Source organism: Selaginella moellendorffii, unplaced genomic scaffold (assembly GCF_000143415.4).
Source record: "Selaginella moellendorffii unplaced genomic scaffold, v1.0 SELMOscaffold_2, whole genome shotgun sequence".
Lineage (NCBI taxonomy): Eukaryota > Viridiplantae > Streptophyta > Lycopodiopsida > Selaginellales > Selaginellaceae > Selaginella > Selaginella moellendorffii.
In genome coordinates, this window is record NW_003314263.1 from 3,514,073 (window position 1) to 3,535,876 (window position 21,804).

General features: G+C 50.8%; 9 protein-coding genes and 1 non-coding gene across 11 annotated transcripts; 4 read left to right on the top strand and 6 right to left on the bottom strand.

Moving 5' to 3' along the window:
* Positions 1–1,250: 1,250 nt before the first annotated feature.
* Positions 1,251–3,047, bottom strand: LOC9661386 (probable protein kinase DDB_G0291842). The gene is made up of 8 exons (XM_024663864.1): positions 3,005–3,047; positions 2,828–2,938; positions 2,522–2,748; positions 2,319–2,460; positions 1,991–2,251; positions 1,813–1,924; positions 1,389–1,758; positions 1,251–1,330 (listed from the first exon to the last, which is right to left on the bottom strand). The coding sequence occupies exons 2-7, from the start codon at positions 2,927–2,929 to the stop codon at positions 1,409–1,411; spliced, it is 1,194 nt and encodes a 397-aa protein (XP_024519632.1). The 5' UTR covers positions 2,930–2,938; positions 3,005–3,047; the 3' UTR covers positions 1,251–1,330; positions 1,389–1,408.
* Positions 3,048–3,247: 200 nt separating this feature from the next.
* LOC9643270 (casein kinase II subunit beta-1) lies at positions 3,248–4,866 on the top strand. Of its 2 annotated transcripts, none has more exons than XM_002962616.2 (5): positions 3,248–3,820; positions 3,914–4,138; positions 4,195–4,304; positions 4,359–4,524; positions 4,582–4,866. In XM_002962616.2, the coding sequence occupies exons 1-5, from the start codon at positions 3,571–3,573 to the stop codon at positions 4,725–4,727; spliced, it is 897 nt and encodes a 298-aa protein (XP_002962662.2). In that variant the 5' UTR covers positions 3,248–3,570; the 3' UTR covers positions 4,728–4,866. The 2 variants fall into 2 exon arrangements, with proteins under 2 accessions (XP_002962662.2, XP_024517585.1); XM_024661817.1 differs by having other exon boundaries at positions 4,359–4,521.
* Positions 4,864–6,840, bottom strand: LOC9661387 (pentatricopeptide repeat-containing protein At4g02750). The gene is made up of 2 exons (XM_002963014.2): positions 6,475–6,840; positions 4,864–6,369 (listed from the first exon to the last, which is right to left on the bottom strand). The coding sequence occupies exons 1-2, from the start codon at positions 6,838–6,840 to the stop codon at positions 4,864–4,866; spliced, it is 1,872 nt and encodes a 623-aa protein (XP_002963060.2).
* Positions 6,841–6,943: 103 nt separating this feature from the next.
* On the bottom strand, positions 6,944–8,082 carry LOC9643271 (ATP synthase subunit b, sodium ion specific). Its single transcript, XM_024661824.1, has 5 exons — positions 7,953–8,082; positions 7,651–7,896; positions 7,468–7,566; positions 7,182–7,295; positions 6,944–7,123 (listed from the first exon to the last, which is right to left on the bottom strand). The coding sequence occupies exons 1-5, from the start codon at positions 7,989–7,991 to the stop codon at positions 6,974–6,976; spliced, it is 648 nt and encodes a 215-aa protein (XP_024517592.1). The 5' UTR covers positions 7,992–8,082; the 3' UTR covers positions 6,944–6,973.
* A 233-nt stretch (positions 8,083–8,315) lies between these two features.
* On the top strand, positions 8,316–10,907 carry LOC112351318. The gene is made up of 13 exons (XM_024688976.1): positions 8,316–8,691; positions 8,750–8,931; positions 8,987–9,118; positions 9,204–9,314; positions 9,384–9,584; positions 9,645–9,706; positions 9,769–9,820; positions 9,875–9,934; positions 9,982–10,056; positions 10,104–10,187; positions 10,244–10,318; positions 10,378–10,581; positions 10,643–10,907. Exons 1-13 carry the CDS (start codon positions 8,355–8,357, stop codon positions 10,871–10,873), a joined length of 1,806 nt encoding a protein of 601 aa, XP_024544744.1. The 5' UTR covers positions 8,316–8,354; the 3' UTR covers positions 10,874–10,907.
* Positions 10,908–10,981: 74 nt separating this feature from the next.
* Positions 10,982–14,382, top strand: LOC9643272 (acetyl-coenzyme A synthetase, chloroplastic/glyoxysomal). The gene is made up of 18 exons (XM_002962617.2): positions 10,982–11,305; positions 11,359–11,505; positions 11,562–11,717; positions 11,776–11,898; positions 11,945–12,116; positions 12,185–12,267; positions 12,326–12,427; positions 12,476–12,564; positions 12,635–12,725; positions 12,781–12,894; positions 12,945–13,021; positions 13,076–13,154; positions 13,207–13,275; positions 13,336–13,511; positions 13,574–13,630; positions 13,702–13,792; positions 13,846–13,944; positions 14,005–14,382. The coding sequence occupies exons 1-18, from the start codon at positions 10,997–10,999 to the stop codon at positions 14,188–14,190; spliced, it is 2,220 nt and encodes a 739-aa protein (XP_002962663.2). The 5' UTR covers positions 10,982–10,996; the 3' UTR covers positions 14,191–14,382.
* A 106-nt stretch (positions 14,383–14,488) lies between these two features.
* On the top strand, positions 14,489–15,498 carry LOC9661388 (histone H1). The gene is made up of 2 exons (XM_002962618.2): positions 14,489–14,798; positions 14,869–15,498. The coding sequence occupies exons 1-2, from the start codon at positions 14,607–14,609 to the stop codon at positions 15,385–15,387; spliced, it is 711 nt and encodes a 236-aa protein (XP_002962664.1). The 5' UTR covers positions 14,489–14,606; the 3' UTR covers positions 15,388–15,498.
* On the bottom strand, positions 15,374–17,685 carry LOC9661389 (cation/calcium exchanger 4). The gene has a single exon (XM_002963016.2). It carries the CDS (start codon positions 17,377–17,379, stop codon positions 15,493–15,495), a length of 1,887 nt encoding a protein of 628 aa, XP_002963062.1. The 5' UTR covers positions 17,380–17,685; the 3' UTR covers positions 15,374–15,492.
* Positions 17,686–18,745: 1,060 nt separating this feature from the next.
* On the bottom strand, positions 18,746–18,818 carry TRNAA-AGC. Its single transcript has one exon. It is a non-coding gene; the product is annotated as a tRNA-Ala (tRNA).
* A 15-nt stretch (positions 18,819–18,833) lies between these two features.
* LOC9643273 lies at positions 18,834–19,497 on the bottom strand. Its single transcript, XM_024662783.1, has 4 exons — positions 19,446–19,497; positions 19,208–19,377; positions 19,036–19,117; positions 18,834–18,960 (listed from the first exon to the last, which is right to left on the bottom strand). The coding sequence occupies exons 1-4, from the start codon at positions 19,477–19,479 to the stop codon at positions 18,944–18,946; spliced, it is 303 nt and encodes a 100-aa protein (XP_024518551.1). The 5' UTR covers positions 19,480–19,497; the 3' UTR covers positions 18,834–18,943.
* Between the last annotated feature and the right edge of the window lie 2,307 nt (positions 19,498–21,804).

The following is a 21,804-nucleotide window of genomic DNA, read 5'->3' on the forward strand; positions in this document are numbered from 1 at the left end:
AACAAAAAAAAAAAAAAAGGAGCTATTACACATTACTGTATGTTGTGGATGAGAATATTTTTACGAATATTTTAATATATTTCCTGATGTTATATCCTATTTGCTATTTTATTTCTTCACAAGATTAGGGCTCTTGGCAGAATGGGCGAGGATCTCGACATGGAGGACGCGAACGCCTGGGAGGAGGAGGAGCGGCGCCAGGAAGAGGACGATTTGGCGGCGGCGGAGGCCATGGAGCTGGGCTATGGCCTCACATTGGCCGAGGAGAATGCCCGGGACGAGGAAGCCGAGCAGCTCGTCACAAAGCTCCAGTCCCTCTTCGATCACTTCCAGGTACCCATGGATTTCCAGCGCGAGCTATATTCCCTCCTCCGCCTCGAGGATCGCGCGCTCTTCAAGCCCATCACGGACATGGCGCTGGCATCGGCCGTGGCGGAGATCAAGACACACCTCACATTCCATCTCTCCAAGGTCTTCCTTCTCTTCCGCCGCATCCGTGGCTCCTCTCGCGCCAAGATCTTCCTCCAATCCCTGGCCCTGCTCGATCGATCGCCCTCTTCCTCAGCGGCGACGCTCGATCAATCCCGGCCAACGCCGCCACCGCCTCCGCCGCTACACTACCACTCCCTCGCCCGCGCTACCATCGCCGCCCCGTGCTCCAGGCTCTACCTCAAGCTCGATCCTTCCAGCGATGGCGATGGCGATGGCGATGGCCTCTCCCAGTGGAAAGATCTCGTCTTCCAGGAGCTCTTGGGCGATCGGCTGCGCGACACGATGATCCAGGTACTGCTCTTCGACGCTCGATCCAAGTCCCAAGACACCGCCTGGGCTATCAATCTCGGCGATGGACTGCTGTTCTTGGCGGAGATCGCGGTGTTCCAGGACCGAGCTGGCGAGCTGGGCATGTTGATGCGTCGCGAGGTGGGCGATCCGCGAGAGATTGGCGTGAGGCACCACCGGGATCGCCTGGCTCACGTCTTCGAGTACTCGCGGCTTCCAGTCGGCGAGAAGGACTTCTTTGAAGCGAAGCTGGCTCCTCCGTCTCGATCGATCGCCAGCGACTCGAGTTACGTTATTTACAAGAGGATGATCCAGCAGGTGGAGCGAGCCAGGGATGATCCGCGCTGCTACCGCTGCTACCGGAATCACCAGCGAGCTCTCTATGACTACTGCGTGGATCGGATCAAAGAGCTTCACGCTCCACTGCTGGAAGAATTCGAACAAAGTAAGGCGGCAGTAGCACCACTCTAGGAGAGAGAACCACTCGATGGATAAAAACTCGAAACTTACAAAAGATATTCGCTGCTCTTCTCGAAAGCTTTTGCGAGCACTGAAAGAAAGTTCACAAGTGTATCAGCCATCGCGAGAACTTGAAACTAGAAACTGACCTCGAGAGCAGCGCTATAAGTTATATCAGCAATCGTTCTCCTTTCTTGTGGCTTTGCCACTGAAGTACCTCTCCTGCTGTTGGCCTTCGTGATGGTTCCAAGCGTAGCAGCGCTCGGACGAGATCTGTGAGAGCTGCTGTTCTGCCGGGGAAAGAAGCGATCTGGACCTCCACCTCGGGGTTTGGACGCGGGAGAGGCTCTCCCGTGGCCCATTCGTAAACCATCACGCCAAAACTAAACATGTCCGCCTCGGCGCCGGGTTCCTGGTCCATGAGTAGCTCCGGGGCAACATACGCTCCGTCGCCTTCTTCCCAGTCCCAAAGGCTTTGCTTCTGGACAGCGAGACCAAAGTCGCAAATTTTAAGTGTACCTGGAAAAGTACCGAGGCCATCAAACGAATGACTTTTTGTTCGAGCAAACAGACCTTCACTGTCGCCGCATATAAGAATGTTTTCCGGTTTTATATCGAGGTGAAGGACACCATGTGAGTGTATGTGATCCAGACCCGACGCAACTTGGCGTATAAAACACCACACCTGCATAGAATCCATGAATCTTCGTTCGTAAGCCATGATATGAGAGAGCTGGAAGTTTGTTTGTACCTTGTTCTCGTCAAGTGGTTGTGACAAAGCATCCAGATAGTTGCGAAGGCTGCCACCGTCGCAGAGCTCCATCTGGATGTGAAAGTGCGCGTCCTGCTGCCATCCTCTATAATATTTTACGACGTTGGGATGCTCCGGGAGACAAGCAACGCTCTGAATCTCCCTAAGGAAGCGCTCTCTGTCTTCTCGAGCAAAGAAGGGCTGTTTGCTGATTTTCACGGCACAGAGCACGCCGTGTCTCCTGTCACGAGCTTCATATACCTTGCGTGAAGGAGGAACGAAGACGAGAATGTTAGAATGGTTGTGAATCACAAATACGTATAGGTACCTTGCTTGACGAGCCTCGACCAATCTCCCGGAGAAAATCGAAGTGTTTGTCGAAGAGAAAGTTGCTATACGTTCTCTTTAACTGGGTTGTCATGAGCAGCTTTGTTTCACTCAAGCTGCTCTGTCGTACCATCTCTTTGCTTCTGGAAATGCAAAAACACTGTGTTACAGTGAAAGGAAAAAAGAAGGGACAAGAGAAAAAACCTTAGCGTGCGAACGCTTGGAGCACCGGGGCACTCAACCACAATGGGCGTTCGTGGCGTGGTTCTCGGTGTTCTTGGGGATGCCAGTGGCGGAAACTGGACGGGCGTAGGCGCGTCCTCGAAACCCACTTGATCGAGACGGCTATTCTGCAAGCTTGACGAGAGCTCCGTTTCCTCCACGCTCTCATTTTCATGGTCAATCACATCACTCTGGCATTCGCTCTCAACCTGGATCGCAAGGACTTTTAAGAAACCCAGCAATAAACTTGTGCTAGGAAAGGAATCGCGAGGAAACGCACCTACTTACCTCATCACTAAGGCCGCTGAGAACGCTCGAGGTATCAGACTTCCTGCGATGGAACCACGGCTCGGCCTCCACATCCTCTGCCCCAGCGGCGGCGCCGCTCATCGGAATCGACTGCTCCAGGAGACAATACTGTGAAATCTATCTACTCTTCTAGCATTCCTGGAGCTCCAGACTTACGCGCGAATCATCCCTACAGCTGGCGCCGGCGCCATAGCTTCCCCTCTCGCTAGAACCCTAGAATGGGGAGGCCCTTGGAGGGAACATTTCAAAACGCACGCATCGCGGCCGGTGGTTCCGACGGCCAGGATGCCTCCACCGTGGCACCACGTGTTCACTGGGCAAAACCCTACACGGCCCGTCACGCACATCACGCCCGTCGGGGCCGTCACCCATAAAATCCTGACGGCTTTGCCCTTAGAACCTCTTTTTTGGGTGTGTGTGATATTGGAGTGGCCATGGCGGCCTCCTCCTCGCCATGACGATCGCCGCGTCGATCACATCGCCGCGCCGCATTCTCTCGCAGATCTCACGAAGCGATCCCAGCTGCGGCGAAAATCCAGGCATTGCGGCATCGCGTCGAGGCGGCGGTGCCGGATCCAGGGGAAACGCTCCAGTGAGCGCGCCGTGCTGGTTCCGAAATAAATGTGGGTGCGCGGGCGATGCGTAGGGGCTGAGGAATCGAATTGAGGCATCGATAATCACAGCGGTAGGTTTTTGGTAGCGTAGCAGCAGGGCTCGCGGATATGTATACTAGGGAGAGAGTAGGGTATAGCCTTGGCAGCAGTGGTAGGAAGTCCGAGCTTTACTTGGATCACGAATCTAAAAGCTCCAAGGGAAGCAAGGCATCGCCCTCGACCTCCAAGGCGTCGGCGGCAAATGGAAAAGAGAAGGAGAGGTCGGTGGTAGCGCCAATGTCTACTCCGGCTGGACGACGAACTGGCGGTAGCACTGATAACAAGGCAGCATTGTTTGAGAAATCTGTCACAGAAGATGGTAAGTTTTCTAGAATTTTTTTTCTACTCTGTCGTGGTTTTATTTCTAGGTGGACACTGACTTGGTCGTGTTTTTTCTTTCTCTTTTCTTTAGTTGAGGAGTCGGACACCGAGAGCGAGGAGTCCGATGTGAGTGGCTCAGACGAGGGCGAGGAGTTTTCGTGGATACCATGGTACTGTGCACTAAGAGGGAACGAGTTCTTTTGCGAAGTAGACGCCGAGTACATCCAGGATGATTTCAACTTGAGTGGCCTCAGCAACCAAGTTCCTTACTACGAGTACGCCTTGGACCTTATTCTTGACGTCGAATCTCCAACTGGTGAGCCTTTGCTTTTGCATTTGTGCGTCGCTCGTTCTAAACCATTCTCTTTGCAGATGACATGCTAACCGAAGAGCAGAACGAGATTGTGGAATCCGCCGCGGAGATGTTGTATGGATTAATTCATGTGCGCTACATACTGACAAGTAAAGGCATGGCTGCCATGGTGAGTGCTCTAGCTTTTGCTGTTTTGTATCAAAGTTTCCTTTCGTGCTCGCAGCTGGACAAGTATAAAAATGTGGACTTTGGCCGATGTCCGCGAGTGTTCTGTGGCGGCCAACAATGCCTCCCAATGGGGCAGTCGGACATCCCTCGCCAAAGCACTGTGAAGATTTTTTGCCCCAAATGCGAAGACATTTATTACCCCCGCTCCAAGATCCAAGGCAGTAAGTTTTTTTACTTCTCGTTTCCTGTTTGCTCACACATCACCTTCTCGCTTCCAGACCTTGACGGAACTTACTTTGGAACAACGTTCCCGCATCTCTTCCTCATGACATATCCACACCTCAAGCCCGCCAGGCCGACGCACACGTACGTTCCCAAGATTTACGGCTTCAAGATCCACAAGCAGCGTTCCTCATCGAAGTGAGAGCAAGAGTGAACTCTACGACACCGAGGCCCGCGTTTTGTCCATCCGGTTCGTTCGCGAAAGAAAAAGAGAGTAAAATTCATTCCATTTGTTTGATTGATCTTACGTTACAATGGCAGACCATCGTATCCTCTCGCTAGACTGGTGTATTCGAATCAGCGACAACCTTGAAGAGTGACACATAGTTTGCTGCTTCATCCGGCATGATCTCCTCGAGAACTTGTGCTACTCGCTTACCTCGCTCGAGATCTTTGTACGAGCTACAAGCCGAGAGAAGAACCGACCACTCCATCTCGCCGGGCTTGTAAGGCATGTTCGTCACAAGCTCCTCAGCTTCTTCCAGCTCTCCAGATCTCGCGAGATTGTCTATGATCGCTCCATAGTGTTCTCTCGCTGGAGCGATACCATGGTCGCCAACCATCGAGGTAAAGTAACCACAGGCCTTCTCGGTGACACCAATGTGGCTACAAACAGCTAAAACGTTTGTGAACGTCACTTGATCGGGTGTCACACCGTTGAGACACATCTCCTGGAAGAAAAGGAGGGCTTCGTTCAATTGCCCAGCTTGAGAGAACGCCATGATCACCGTGTTCCATGACACCACATCTTGATCCGGAAGGACCTCAAACATTTCTTTCGTTTGATCCAAATGCCCCCGCTGAGCATTCACTGCAAGCATTACATTCAGAGACAGTGTGTCGTGGTACGGCATCCTGGAGAATACTTGTACGGATTGTCCCCACTGGGCATGTTGTCCGTACCCTGACAGCATGGCATTCCACGTCACCGAGCTCCTCTCCGGCATAACGTCGAAGAAATTCTTGGCATCCTGCAAATGCCGGGACAGGGCATATGCCGATATGAGAATATTCCACGTCACCGTGTCTGGCTGGGGGGTGGAATCGAACACGCGCCTGGCTTCGTTGATTCTCCCCGTCTGTGCGTACGCGGCCATTAATACGATCACGACGTACGAATCTAGCTGCGGCATCTTGTCAAACACTGCCTTCCCCAGCTCCACTTCACCATTCGTACAATACATGTTTACAATGCACGTCCACGACATTATACCCCGTCGAGGCATCGAGTCAAATACAGCCTTGGCCTCGTCCACGTGGCCGGCTTCCGAGAGGACACGTGCCATCTCCATCCACGTCACGGTGTTCTTCACGGGCATCCGGTCAAAGGTGGTCTTTGCCCGGTCAACGAGCCCTAATCTCGCGTAGAGAGTTACCATCCCGGTCCACGCGACCACGTCTGGATCGGGCATTTTCTGGAATAATTCCTCTGCCTCTGCAAGATGCCCTTCTTGGGCATATGCTTGGATCATTGTGCTCAGCGCGATTTGGTTCCAATTGGGCATTCGCGCAAAGACTTCTTTGGCACTGGCAAAATCGCCAGTGTCTTTGTAAAGCTTGAGCATTGGATTAAACGTAGAGGACGATCTCTCGGGCAAACAATCAAAGAGATTCTTTGTTTGTGCCACTTCTTTACTCTCGGCAAATGCCGCAAGAAGGGAATTCCCGGACACAATATCGTGGGTGGGCATTAGCGAGTAAATCCACTTAGACTGGTCTAACAAGCCCCGTTGTCCGAACACGTTGACTAGCGCGGTCCAAGAAACGACCGAGCGCTCGGGCATCTTCTCGAACAGATCCACAGATTCCTCCAATTGCCGATTCCGGGAATGCCCTGATACCATCGCGTTCCACGAGAATATACTCCTCTCGGGCATCTTGTCAAACACCTGCCTGGCCTCGAGAAGATTCTCGTTTTGCGCCAGCGCGGTGACGTAGACGTTCCACGTCACAACGTCGCGGAATGGTATATCCCTGAAGAGCTCTTGCGCCTTGCCAAGATGCCCATTCTGGGCATATGCCGAGAAGAGTAGATTCCATGTCCAGGGATCCGGCGATTCGATGCCATCGAACACCCTTTGGGCCTCTTTGGCGCTGCCACACCTCCCGTACATGACGATGAGAGTATTGGCCAGGTATGGGCGGTTGCCGTACCCGGCCTCTATGACATGGCCGTGGAGGCTTCTCCCCGCGGCTAAGTCCCTGGAAGCTCCACACGCTTTGATCAGCCCCACGAAATACCTCTCGCGATTCATCCATTCTTTCTAGCAATACGTGAAAGTTTTCACGAGGAGCATTCGTTCCAAGGATCCCGGAAGAACTCGTAGAAGAAAAGTGGAAGTTCTTTCTAGGGAATGTGTGATGACTCCCTGCTTTAAGTTGAAGTTCTCAAATGTAGCAAGCAAATTGCTTCACCTTCTTCACCAGATTGCTGGGCTCGTGTTGGCTGGGGAGCTGCCCAATGACGATCATTTGCTGGACGCGATCGACAATGTCCGCGAGCTCTCTGCGTTTTGCCTCTTCGATCTCGGCTTTCATCTAGACAAAAAAAGTTTGGTCACCTCTAGAACAAAGAATGAGAAGAAGAAAAGAGTACCCTTTCGGCTTTTGTATGCGCGTTGGCTATGGATTTCTCGGTTTCCTCGTTCGCATGGGATTTTATTCTTTGCGACTCTTGCCGAGCTCTTGCCAGGATCTTATCAGCCTTTACCTGTAGATGGATGAAACGAAAGTAAATTAGATAGAACAAGAAGGAAGAATCTAGCTCGATCAAGAACAATCGGTCACAATAGAATTATCTACTATCTGGTTCGCTCTATCTAGCTGGATCAAGAACAATCGATCACAAAAGGAATATCTACACACCAGGAATTGGAGCTTACCTCCGCATTGTGAACCACTTGATCCGCTCGTTGCTCCTCCCTTTTGTGACTCTCAAGAGCTTTAGCTTCCTCGTACATTCTTTGCCTCTCGACTTTATCCTGGAGAAGAGAAGCAAAGAACGCAAGAAGATCGAGGTAAGCGATCGAGCAAGGAAATCTTTTCGAGAATTTGATCGCCCATACCTGTAGACGCTGAGCTCGAGCTTCGGTCTTGCGCATGGTAGCATCCAAATAAGCCTGTGCCTCGGCCTCCACTCTCCCTCGATGAGCCTCGGCGATCGCTTCCGCCCTTTGATTCCCAGATTTGCTCAGCGAGGAGGCACTGGTCATCGACGAGGCTGGACTGCTGTAAGGATTGGGCGCCGCCGCGTCGCTCCCATTCTGGCCCTCTTCTTTCGATCCTGGCCTCCTGTACGCCTGCGACATGCTCTAGATTGCAAAAAGATCCATCCTCAGGGCGATAATCCGGCATTGGAAGCGCCTACCTTCTTGAGATCCACTGCCATCGCCCCGGACAAATCCATCGCTCCAATTAGGAGCTACAATGCGGGAAAGATCCACGATCCGGGCATGATCCAGTCGCCAGCGCGTCCCGGAAAGATTTGAATGCCTCTAGCCGCGGCCTCCAATCGCTTCAAGCTCATCTCTCCAAGAGCCCTAACTCCGTCCAAGAAAATTGGCACACCATCGCCACGTCGGCGAAAAGTGCCGACGTCGACAAATCTCCAGCCGCCACATGTCATAGAACTCCACGTAGTGGCGTTAATTAACGGGCAGTATTTAAGCAGTGTCCGATGATATAAATACGTGGCACAATGCTGTCCGTCGGATCTGGCATCCAACGGCTAGGTCATTAGTAGCGTTTCTAGGGAATTTTTGTGGAGGCAATGGCAGTCGGAGCTTATTGCGCCGCGCCATCGTCCTCCATCGTGATTTCCAGCGGAAATCGATTGAAGCGCTATGGATTCTCACAAGCAGGGCCTGTGAATCGGGCGATTGGGAAGCAGGGCTTGATTCTTCAGGTCGCGGCAGCTCCATTGTGGGGTTTAGGGTTCTCCGGCAGGCGCAGGCGCGATGCCGCGCGGCTGTGCCAGTCCCAGTGCTCGATGCAGGTCCAGGAGCTCGAGCATCGCCAGATTTTGTCCGTGGAGCAGTGCTTGGAGAAAATGCGCGAGGCGATGGGGATCGATGACATTGCTGGCAACGAGCAATTCACTGTCACTGGTGAGTTCCCGCAGGATTGCATTGTCTAGGCTGAGGATTTTTGGTTTCGATGGTGTAGGAGAGCAAACTTTCATGGGTCTTACTGGAGAGTGGAATTTGTCGTGGAGTTCCGATGGCCGGTTTTACGAGAAATTCGATAGCGAGGAAGTCACTGTGGATGGAGGATACGATGGCACTAGCAGACCATGGCATGCCGACTATGCCGGACGAGTTACGTCGCTAGATTTGGACGATCTAGAGGTTTGGTTTCATAGATTCTCCGAAGATCGAAAATCTTATCATACTGACCTTGCAGACGAGTTTGCTGACGACTTGGCTAAGAACAGGCTTTTGGATTTCAGCCGGTGGACAGACGAAGCTGAGCATCGAGCTGGACAAGGATTCTCCTTCAGAGAAGATTTTCGAAGTACACTTGAAAGACTCGAAGGTACGTTTTCCACTCCAACTTTAGTTCATTGAAAACAAAATTGCTCTTCTCCTGTTCTTGCTCCCGTTCTTCGGAAACATGATAGGTACTGGCTCGTGTTCATGTGGATACAGACACCTGGCTTCCAACTCAAATGAGAACACAAGTTTTTGGTGGGGAGGACGTGTGGGAGTACTCCGATTGGCGATGCATTCTGGTACTTATAACTCATAATCCTCTAGGACGAGCTGATTAGGAGAATGAAGCTTTCAGATCAATTTTGCAGCCTGGTCGTCGGTATCGAATGCCGTGCTCGACTGTGCGATATCCACCAGCTGGTGGCAAAGACACTACTATTGCAAGTCGTGCTGAAGCTGCCAGAATTTCTCAAAGCTTGTTTACAGTTCCATCCACACCCCAGATAGCAAGGCATAACAAACGAAGGCCCGTGGTTGAATTTGACGAAGACATTTCTTCCACTGTGAAGGTATGTATGTGTCTTTCTTGTGTAAGAGCTTGCTGTTCCATTATAACTTTGGTGCGACAGATGATTCAAACCGTTAGCGGACACTACGTAGTAAAGCCTTTGATTGACGGTCAGGACATTGGGTAAAGTCACAGAATTCTTTTTTTTTTTTTTTGTTATGCGGTCTCATGTTGTTAAGTTACAGATATTTTGTGGTCGATACCGGCGCCAGTGGTCTTTCTCTCGCTCCCGGCGTGGTACAAACAAAATGGCTCCAGATTGTTTCTTTTTAACTTGAAATTCTTGCCCAGGGAGAGAGATTTTCAATGGCGGAATTCGGGGAGATATACGTAACGGGTGTAGAGACTCAGGTATAGTATCAATGTCAAGAATGCAAAATACTAATACTTGCCATCAGGTGAAGAGTAAGTTTGTTCGTGGCCGAGAATTTCAGCTTGGACGACTAAAAATCACCAACCCGCTATACATCGAAGTAGGAAAAACCTGTCGTTCTCCAATCTCACATAAATTTATCTGCAGGTAGCAATGGATGGTGTCGTAAGAGGAGTGCAACCGGTAGCAGGAATTTGCGGCTTCGACTTGTTTTATCATTGCGTAGTAGAGGTAAAGACGAGGCTCTAAAAATGTTTCAAGGCTACATTGTTCGATTTCTTTTGTAGATGTCCATGACGCAAAAGACGTTATCACTTTTCAACGCAGCCACCTATCAGTTTCCTAAGAACCAAAGCTTTGTGGTAAGTCCGTCCATTTTCCTCCTCGATGGGAAATAAATCCATTATTTTTTTCTGTGCAGAGGATGCGCATGCTAGAGAATGTCCCTCATGTTCCAGCAAAATTTAACGGCCACGAGACATTGTTTCTACTTGACACAGGAGCTGGAGGCGTAGACGTGATCTTCCCCAACAGCACCGTCGAGAAGTATAAGCTGCTAGAAGGAAACTCCAATTCCTTCCTGGAAGCCAAAGTCAAGGGAGTGAATGCGAGCAGTGGTATCCAGGTACTCCTCCAATTCACTCCAAACTTTGGATCCATTTTGGTTTCTCTTTTTCTTCTTCTAGGCCTTGTATGGAACACTGCCTAGCTTCGAGCTGGGCGATCACGTCTTTAAGAACATCAAAGCTCTATTTTTCAAAGGCGAGGGGGGAATGGTGAGCTTCTCGGCCTACACTGGAGGAATTCTTTGCGAGCAGCTTCTTCGTTCGTTTGTCCTCGTCATGGATTATCAAAGATGCAGAGTAGCATTCGTCGCGAGTAAAGACCGCCAAAGTCTAGAAAATGGACGGTCTTGATTCAATCAATCAAATTCCAACTGTCCAGATTAAATGGCTCGCGCAACGGCCTCGATTCGTTTGACTTTATCCGACGACTAGAATATACCGCGCATCTGGAAATATTTTCGGGCATTAGCAGCGATGGTGAGAGAGCTCCAAATTCAACTGCCACTGGTGTGTCAAGATCTAGGGTTTTATTCTCGCTGTGGACCTCCAGCGCTAGGTTTTGCGAATTTTGGATCCGGCCAGCGGCGATTCTTGCCCGGCGCTGCGTCGATCGCCTCCACCGGCATGGGACGACAGGCCGCCGCCGCTGTCAAGGCCAGCAATGGCGCCTCCGGGAAGATCGACGCAATGGAGGCCGAGTGTGTCGTCGCGGATGATGCCGAGGAGCTGTTTGATGCGTCGGAAACTTTCAAAAAATCCGCTCTATTGTCGTCCAGAGAACAGGTATGATCCATCGCTATCTCTCGAATTTTCCCCTCTCATAGCCGTACTTGTAGTACGCAGCACTGTACAAAAATTCCGTGGATGATCCCGATGGATTCTGGTCGCACACCGCGTCGCAGTTCTTCTGGAAATCCAAGTGGGAGGAGAGCAAAGCTCATACCGAGAATTTGGACGTTCGCAAGGGAGAAATTCGTGTGGAGGTATGCTTTCAAAGTGGAGTAAACTTGCCATGCTCTTGGTAGAACTTCTCTCTCAGTGGTTTAAAGGAGGGTGTACCAACATTTGCTACAATGCTGTGGATCGGCATGTAGAGGCGGGCAGGGGTGACGACGTTGCTCTCTTGTGGGAAGCAAATGATCCAGGATTTGATATGAAGCTAACGTACAAAGAGCTTCTCGATCGCGTTTGTCAGGTACGTCGTTTATCGCTTTTCTCGCGCAGCATTTGTTCTAAAGCTTTGTAGTGATCAGCTCTCAAACTATTTGCTCGCTGTGGGAATCAAGAAAGGCGACACTGTAGCAATCTATATGCCAATGCTCCTCGAGTTGCCTATAGCAATGCTTGCCTGTGCTCGCATTGGCGCTGTTCATTCGGTACGTTCTTCCTTCTTTGTGTGTTATATAATGCTCGTTCTTGCAGGTCGTGTTCGCTGGTTTCTCTGCTGAATCGCTTGCCCAACGAATTCTGGATTGCAAGCCAAAGGTTCTGCTCACGACCAGTGGTGTAAAACGGGGCCCAAAGCTTATCAAACTTAAGGAAATTGTAGATGATGCTTTAAATCGATGTGTACAGGAGGGTGGCTATTCTGTAGGTACTAGAAACTCTGATTATGCTCGATTTTCGTCTGCTTGTGGATAACATACTGGCGATTTTGTGCAGATTACTGTTTGACATATGATAATAAATTAGCGATCAAGAGAGAAGACACTCCCTGGAAAGAGAAAAGGGATGTGTGGTGGCAGGTATTTGATCTCTCTGGTCTCTCTCTTTTTTATCGGGCTCTTTGCTTCACGTTTCTAGGATGTCGTTCCAAATTATCCCACTGATTGTCCAGTGGAATGGGTAGACGCGGAGGATCCTTTGTTTTTGCTGTACACCAGTGGCAGCACTGGGAAACCAAAGGTGGTTTTCTCATGAGATACTCGAAAACTGAATGCTTGTTTTGCTCAGGGAGTGTTGCACACAACTGGTGGCTATATGGTCTATACCGCCACAACGTTCAAGCATGCCTTCGATTACCATGACGGAGATGTCTACTGGTAAGTATACTTTTCAACAATGTTATATTTTTTTGTTACTGTTTCACGCGTCAAGGTAATGCCATGTCAGGTGTACTGCAGATTGTGGATGGATCACTGGTCACAGCTACGTCACTTATGGCCCTTTATTGAACAAAGCGACTGTCTTGATCTTTGAGGGGGTCAGCATTCGTATTTGCCCGGTTGTCTCGTCAACTCACTTGGCTCTTTGTGTAGGTTCCAAATTACCCCGACGCTGGTCGGTGTTGGGAGATTGTGGACAAATACCACGTTACCATTTTCTACACGGCCCCCACAGCGATTCGAGCATTGATGAGATCAGGAGATGAGGTATTGATTACCTTATTCTGTGAATCGTTGAAGAGTTTTCTTGTTTCCAGCCAGTGAAACGGCATTCGCGAAAGTCCTTGCGCGTTTTAGGAAGCGTCGGTGAACCGATCAATCCAAGCGCGTGGAGGTATGGGCTCCCACCTTAGAGCATGCTGCTTTATTTAAAGATGGTGTTTTCCAGGTGGTATTTCGAAGTTGTCGGTGATAGTCGCTGTCCCATTGCAGATACCTGGTGGCAAACAGAGACCGGTGGCTTCATGGTACATATTCTTGTCGACACCAAAAAGGGATTTCACTCTTGTTTTCTTCCAGATAACACCCTTACCTGGCTGTTGGCCTCTGAAGCCGGGCTCAGCCACGCTACCTTTCTTCGGTGTACAGGTATTCATCTCTTTCTGGTATCTGCGTTCCTTGATACAGTCGCGTTTTTTGTCGTGGCAGCCAGCAGTCGTGGACGAAAATGGCAAGGAACTCGACGGAGAATGCACGGGATTCCTGTGCATGAAAGCCTCTTGGCCGGGCATATTTCGAAGTCTTTACGGTGATCACGCACGATACGAAACTACCTATTTCGCTCCTTTCAAAGGATTCTACTTCAGCGGCGACGGCTGTCGCAGGTCTATTGCTTTCAAACTTCGGTCGTTTGCTCTCTCTGACTATTTCTCTCTATTCCATTCAGGGATAAAGATGGCTACTACTGGTTGACAGGCCGTGTGGACGACGTTATCAACGTGAGGTAACGTTTTGTCTGTTTCTCTGGATTTGTTTTGTTGCAGCTCAAGTAACTGGAGTTGTGGGGCTGTGCAGTGGACACCGCATTGGCACTGCTGAAGTAGAGTCGGCTCTTGTCGCGCATCCTCTGGCAGCCGAGGCTGCCGTGGTTGGCATCGATCACGAGGTAAAACAAGAGCTCATTTTGAAGTATCAATCTCATCTTGAAACTCCTCGCAGGTCAAGGGTCAGGGAATCTATGCCTTCGTGACACTCAACGAAGGAGTCGAGTACACGGCAGATTTAAAGTCGAGCTTGATATCAACTGTGCGATGCCAGGTAAGAGGAGGTGTTGTGGCGAAAGTTTTCTCGAGTAATCGTAATGTGTGTACACCGCAGATTGGAGCTTTCGCTGCTCCAGACGCGATCCACTGGGCCCCCGGCCTGCCAAAGACGAGGAGCGGCAAGATCATGCGAAGAATTCTCCGCAAGATCGCCTCCAAGCAGCTGGATGATCTGGGAGACATCAGCACCTTGGCCGATCCTGGCGTCGTCGCTCAGCTCATCGAATTCACGGATAAATGAGTGTGGATCAAAGAACTCGAGCTAGTCAGACATTGTTGACTTTTCTATGGTCAACACTTTCAACGGTAAAAAGAGTGGAGTTTTATTCTTTGGCTTTGCTTCTGCGAAGGTTAAGCTGTTGCGTCCAAGTAATCCTGCCAGCTTAATGCTTGGATTTAAATCATGGTATTCGTGGCGCTGCCCGTTGATGCTTTTCGATCCAACGGCTCTGATTGAATGGGATCGATCCGCGCCAACAAGCACAGGCCAATGGGAGCTTGCGGAGCTTCGCTATAAGAAATCCCCTGTTCCTTATCCTCGTTCACCAGACCCTAGCTAGCGGTACGGGTGGCAATCTCCGCGGATTTCTCAGCTGGGTTGTGTGATCGAGCAGAAATTCCTCTTTTTCTTTCCAAAGAGTGGTGTGATTGATCGATATGGCAGTGGCAGTGGAAGCCGTGGGTGAGGCTACTACAGCAAAACCCAACAGGAAGCCATCGCGAGCGAAGCAAGCTTCCGCCAAGGATCAAGCGAAGCCGGATGAGCAGAAAATCGTGGCGCCAGTGAAGAAGGATCCAAAGCCCAAGTCGTCGAAGAACACCAGCATCCATCACCCGCCTTATGTTGAGGTAAAAGTCTCTTCTTTGTTTCTATAGCTTGATTGATCGAGTGTGTCTTTGTTCTTGGTCTCTACTTTAGATGGTCATGGAAGCGATTTCTTTTCTTAAGGAACGCACTGGCTCGAGCCAGCACGCCATCGCCAAGTACCTGGTGGAGAAGTACAGTTCGGGGCTGCCCACTTCTTTCAAGAGGATGCTCTCCATCCAGCTCAAATCACTCAGCAACAGCGGTAAGATCACTAAGGTGAAGAACTCCTTCAAGCTCCCATCGTCCGCGTCCTCCAAATCCTCGTCTCGCAAGCCAGCGCCAGCCAGAGTGGTTGTCAAGGTCCCCAAAGCATCATCTTCATCCCCAGCAAAGAAGGTGAAGGTGATCAAGCCTTCCTCACGAGCCCCAAGGCCTTCAAAGGAATCAACTTCACGAGCACCAAAGCCGAGAGCTCCAGCTCCAAAGTCACGGGACGTGAAAGCTACTAGAACCACTAGAGCCACCGGGAGATCTTCCAGGCCCGCGGTCACGAAGAAGATCACTACTCCATCCAAGCCAAAGAAGGTCGTGACACCGGCAAAGCGAGCCAAGAGAGTTGCAGCAAAGTAAAAATCTCCTTTTTCATAAGTTAGTAGAAAAAGATGTACAGTAAGTAATCGCCAGTGTGTCAAGATCTTTGATCGCTATTTAGATTAAACTCTACTCTTTTCTTTTTTACCATACCAGTGTGATACCAAACGACTTGCAGGCTCTCACCACCATAAATGCTCCGTACAAGACGATGAGCCCCACGCCCAGCGTCTTGCTAGGCCGCATCCTATGTACGGCCATGCCCACAATGGCCATTAAAATGGCCACCGCGAGGAACACCAGGGTGAGCATAGCCATCTCCGTACCGGGGATGACGTACACCGCGCCGTGCGATCGGACGGCCACGATGAGAAACGATACGCCCAGCCCAAACAGCGTGTTAAACATGGGGCTGGCGTAGCACCCCGCGATGGCGATCTGGACGCCGGCGCTACCACCGCGGGACGCCAGCGCTGAGTTGGCAACCAGGTCGCCCATGGAGTTGCCCCACGCCAGCACGGTTACACCCAGGATCGCCGCGTCGATACCCAGTAGCGCCGCGAGGCTGACCAGCGCGGCAACGAGCTCCCGCGCGATGACGTAAAACCACACCATGCTCATGAAGAAGCCCGCGGCGATCCATACCAGCGCCGCCGTGCCGTGACCCTGCGGCGGACGCTCGTCCACCGTGGTAAAGTAGGCGGTGACGCCCAGGACGATCCCCACCAGCATCCCCGCCGCCAGCCACGGGCAATCGCCAGTGATGGGCATCCCATTCTGGGCGCTCCACACCGCTACCAGGAGGATTGGCGCGAGCGTGGCGGCCACCACCGCGCGAGGTCGCGACCATCGCGATTCGTCCACCACTGGGATTGTGAGCCGGCGAGGGAGATGGAGTGGCCACTCGATCAGCACCTGGGAGGCCTTGCGCCCCAGCTTGAGCAAGCTCTTGGATCGCGTCATCTTCTTCTCTTCTTCGCTGCTCGACCGCACTGCCTCTGCCGCCTCTGCCGCGTCCTCCTCGATCTTCTGCTGCTCCTGCGAGTAGATCGCCACCTGGTTCGCCCACAGCCACGGCGGCACCGTGATCACCCTCTCAATGCTCGAGGCCCCCTTGGATCCTTCCAGCCGGGCATACTCCCCCCCGCATTCTTCATCTCCTCTCCGCGATTCCCATCTGGCCCTCCAGACCTCCCACACCGCCACCACCAGCGCGTAGATCACGTAGATCCCCAGGTAGCCCAGCGACTCCCACACGCTCACGCTGCCTTTCCACAGCACGATCATCAAGTAGCCTAGGCTCGCCAGGAAGAACACCGCGTCGCGAACAAAGCATCGCCCATCGATCGCGAAATCGCCGCTGGCTACCAGGATGTTCACGACGCCTGTGACCACCGTGACCACGAACACTGCCCCGCCCAGCACCGAGTTCATGCCCACGGCGCCGCCACGGTGCGAGCCCGAGAAGGACGCCACGCTGGCGAACACGTCAGCGGCACCGTTGCCCAGTGGCAGCAACGTCACCCCCGCGACAGTGGGCGGCAGTCGCAAGAGCTGCGACAGTCGCTCCAGGCACGAGCAAAAGTAGTCCGCGGCGGTGTTGCCCAGCATGTAGAAGAGGGCGACGAGCCACAGGGAGATCGCGAGGAAGGAGAGGATGTTCTTGAGCCGGGGGTGTGGATTATCGGCGTCGATGCAGTAGTAGATCTGGATGTACTCGAAGAGGCCGCCGGATTGGCAGTCCTCGTGTGCCATCGCGTAGGAGCAAGGGCTGGAAAAACCCTTGTGCTTGGCGGCGCCCTCGCACGGCGCTCGATCCTCGTCGTGCTTCCCCACCGAGAATTTGGAGCGCGCAAACAGCAGCGAGGAGTGATTCCCTGGAAATATTTCCGGATTGCTGGCAGATTCTTGGAGCAAATGCCTCCGGCGGGGCGGCGAGTGCGCGAATTTCGAGCCGATGCCGAGCTGGGGGTACCAGAAGTAGAAGAGGACGAGCAGCAGCGATGCCAATCGCAGTGTCGACGACGCCATCGCCTTGAATTTCCTTTCCCCCTTCCTTGATCCCTGGATCAAATATTTTGCCTGCCGCGCTGCCGATTCCTCCTCCTACCTATCATTCCCAGTCAAGATCATGCTATTGCTGCTCAAACCACGAGAGAATCGATGAAAATCGATGCCTGAGCATGCCGCATTCCTCCGAGACCCTGGCGCCGCTATACAAACTACGATCACATCACTCGTGCGAGAAACTAGAAAGAATCACCAAAAGGGCGCTATGAATGCCGCGCTTCTCGCTCTCAAGAGCCCTAAATATATAAAGACAATGGGGCGCTTTCTCTTTTCCCCCTCCTCCTGGGAATCTAAATAATATTCGCAACCAGGCAGGTGGCGCACTCTCTTCCCCGACACGCGCCACGCGTCACCCGCCCGCGGTACCGCGCGTTACGCGCTCGCATGCCGTTGGATCGGCCCACATCCCACGGTTTCAATCGCTATGTCGGTTAAACGCATCCCTTCATCTTAAAGTCAAAAAACACTATTTGCCCTACCAACTTTTTAGAAAGTACCATAGCTCTAATGTAGGTGGCAAAAGTGGATGATCTAGGGGCCCAATAGTCGATTTTACTCCTTGAAACCTTACATTATTTGGAACGCGTCTATTCTCAAACCGTCAATAGCATCAATCAGTCACATTGTGATCCTTTGCAAGTGTCCGGGGTTTTTAAATCTTTCGCCTCGCAGGTATGAATGGACTCGAAGAAAGAATCTAGTCGATCGAGAGTCACTCGCGTCGCTGTTGGAATCTCCTTCGCGGGGACGTAACATTCTTTAACGTTTTCTTAACGTTTCCTTTTGTTTTTGTGTAAAATCCGAGGATTTCGGAAGAGGCCAAGTTCTATTTGACTAGAATACCAAAGGAGTAGATTGGACCACCATAGCCAGTACTTTGGTAAACTCTTAGAAAAGCTTAGAAAATGGATTTTGTTTTGTGCCACAAGAAAATCCGAGGATTTCGGAAGAGGCCAAGTTCTATTTTACTAGAATACCAAAGGAGTAGATTGGACCACCATAGCCACTACTTTGGTAAACTCTTAGAAAAGCTTAGAAAATGGATTGGAGTGGTCAGTTTGGATCGGATCTCTGGATCCATGGCGAGAAGAAACTTCTTCTCTGATAAAAGAAGCTCTATAGATTTCTTGCCGTATCAGCCAATCTCTTATGGATCACTGGCTTGTGGAGTCTTGGAGATAAGGCGATTGGCTCATCCAACGATTTGATCTAGCACCTCACAAGGAAAATGACTTGCAAAAGAATGGTGGAAAATAGGAAAATGACTTGCGGGAGAATGGTCGAAAATAGGAAAAGCGTGGCACTGATTGGTGTCACCGGAAGGGAATGGAGATGCCGGGTATCGATCCCGGTGCCTCTCGCATGCTAAGCGAGCGCTCTACCATCTGAGCTACATCCCCATTGTTATCTTAATCTTCTACACAAAAACTTAAATATTACATCTTTTGGAAGAGATTATTTCAAGAAAGCTAAACTGAAACGTCGGGCTTGAAAAGATCTAAAAACTAAAAATTTGATGGCTCCCTCATGGTTGGGATGGACCTGATTGTAATTAAACATATTAATAAAACAGGAAAAAGAAGGAAAAGATCAAAAGAACTTGGTGAAAAGCTTCACCTGAGGACGTTTTGCGGCACTCGTTAAGCATATCCAGCAGGAACTGGCACTTTCCAATATCATTGAGATTAGAATTCACGCACTGCAAAACAAATTAAAAGAAGAACATATATAAGTATTTAGCTCTAAATTATTTATATTATAGATACTAGAAAAGAAAATAAAATGGTACCTCTTGGAAGGCTTTGGTTGCGTTCAAGCACAAATCGTCCATGCTCCTCTGCGGAGCCATCGCTGGCTGGGCTGATGCTACTGTCGTGTGCTCGTGGTGAACCGTGCGAGGTCCTGCAACGGCATCCACTGCTCGGTGCGCCACAGCGCTACCGGTTCCAAATGCCGCTCCTGCTCAAACTCAAAGAAATCGTTTAGAAAACCACGTAAAATAAAGCCACACTCTTTAGATCTCACACCTTGCGCGATTGTTGCCGCAAGGCCTCCCAGCATTGAAGGAGCCGGGGCATGGTAAACTGCACAAGCCCACAAACGAGTTCTTTCAGTCGCGAATCGCGATCATACCGATTGTGTTCTTACCAGATGGCGGAGGAGCACTGTTGGGACGTTGCACCGCCTTTGGCCTCGGAGGGGCCTTGCCTGTGCATGAAAAGAAAATGCCCAAGTCGATGTCTCGTATACACAACCTGGGCGATCAAAAGTTACCTCCACCTCGTCGGGGCATTCCTCTGGACGCGCATTCTTTTGCCCTAACTTTGAAGCGTCACAGCGGTGACACGTCACCCTTGTCAAATAGTAAAGGCACTCAAAGGCTACATTATTATATTAAGCATGGACAAAAACACAGGCAAGAACGAATGTTATCACAACTTAGAAAGAATTATTTGTTGCGCTGGAAGAGAACTCAGACGATCGGTCTGGCAAGAGCGGTGACATGTAAAACTATGCCATCACGGATCCTAGCACGACGTTCTAGCCAGTTCGACGGCTTTTCTTCCAGTTTCTGTAGAGAAACTACACAAGTGTAGTGTAGAAGAGCAATGACAAGATTGGGAGTTTTGTGAGAAAAAACAAGATCACTCAAACAATTCCTATTTATTGTGTGCTTACAATCCAAGAGCTGCTGATACAAATGGTCATCTTCAAGTACCTTTCGTCGCGGCCTGATAGCTCTCCTAGCTGACGAGCGATCTTAACATCCTTTATACGTTGCGGACGTTGACTAGGTCTTTGACCGGGTCCTTGACCTTTCGTTGACTGGAAGAGTTAACCGGGCTGTTTGAACCGTCGATAGGCGCTGGCGGCGATGATCCAGTTCCAACATGAACCGCGATTTCGTAAGTCAACGTTTGATTATTCAAACGTTGGCGAGCAGGAGGAGATGCTCGCAAGCAGAAAGTACACGGAGCTCCCTGAGCTGCTGATCTTGTCAAGCCCAGGATTCCCTGTCCCGTGATCACTTTCACGAGGCTTCGTCTAATTCTATGGCAGCAGCTCATTCGATGCTGGTTTTCTTCTCGGTGCATGTTTCTGCTCCAGTGCTCAATCAAGGCTTTGAAACAGCACCTGCCTGCTTTGTAACATTACCTGCAATAGAAGGCTAGCAGATTTCTAATGCTTCGATGTGTAACATCATGGGATAAGAAGTTCTTAAGACTTTCTTTCGTAAATCCAGGGTACATGTGTCATTAGAAATTCTGGAAGGAAGGCTGGAATGGAAGAATCGCACTTCTCACTGGGTGCCGATAATTGGCATGCCAAGTACCAGAAGCCAGATTTAAGATGCATCCCCATTTTTCTTGAAAAAGCAGTGCCACCTCGCTACTGTTTTTGTTTCCAACAGCTATCATGGTGGTGTACTCGGAATTTTTTATCATCCCAGGCGAAAAAACGCTGTCAAGGCTCAAGGATGCCATCACCTGCCAACTGCAACTCTCCTTGTCCAGATACACAAAACCAAACCTGCGGCTTCCAAGGTTCCTGTTGTCATCCCTTGGTTCTAGTATGCCAAGCACAATCCTTCCTGCAAATAACTACAATCGTCAGCTTAAAAAGCCACACAAGAATGAAGAATTACCTCCACAAGAGATGAGAGACATATCCTTTTCTACAAAGCCCGTGCGCGCATAACCAGCCGCATCAAAGCCCAAGGGCAGGCTCGTCCACGTTGCCACGGTTCGAAGGGTGGCTTTGGGGTTCCACACGTTGAATAATTTGAGCCTTGTCACATTTCCTGGCGAAACGGTGAAGAAGTACAGATGATCGCCCTGGAGCAGCATGTTTTTGTTGTTGTAGTTCCTATTGCCACGGCAGAAGAGCTCGCCATTGTCTGGCACAGGGAAGTCTGTAGTAGAGATCCACGCTGCCACCCGCGAATCATACAAGTGCATCCGCAGGTTGCCAGCGGTACCGGAAGTAGTCACGGCAACAACGATGTACGAGATTCCTTCGCTACCGCATGGCACTGATTGAATGGCAGTAAAGATCACATTACCGATCAGCCGCGGAAGCAGCTCGTGCCTGTTTTGAATCATTGGATTGAACACTAGAAAGGTTTGAGAGAGAGAGAAGGCCAGTACCAAACCTGCCGAGCAAGTGCTCAGAGAACCAAATATCCTGCGTACCTTTGGGGCCTCTGGGAGGGGGTGAGTTAACACCTTCCAGGAGATGCCGTTGGGTGAGATGCGAAACTCACCCTCGGAGTTGGCAAAGGTGATGTACCATTGCTGCCGCGACTGCTGCTGGAGGATTGCCGCATGCCAATCCTTGGAGAGGGAGCAGAAGCGGCAGAGGGTGGGGATTGGGAGGTGAGTGATG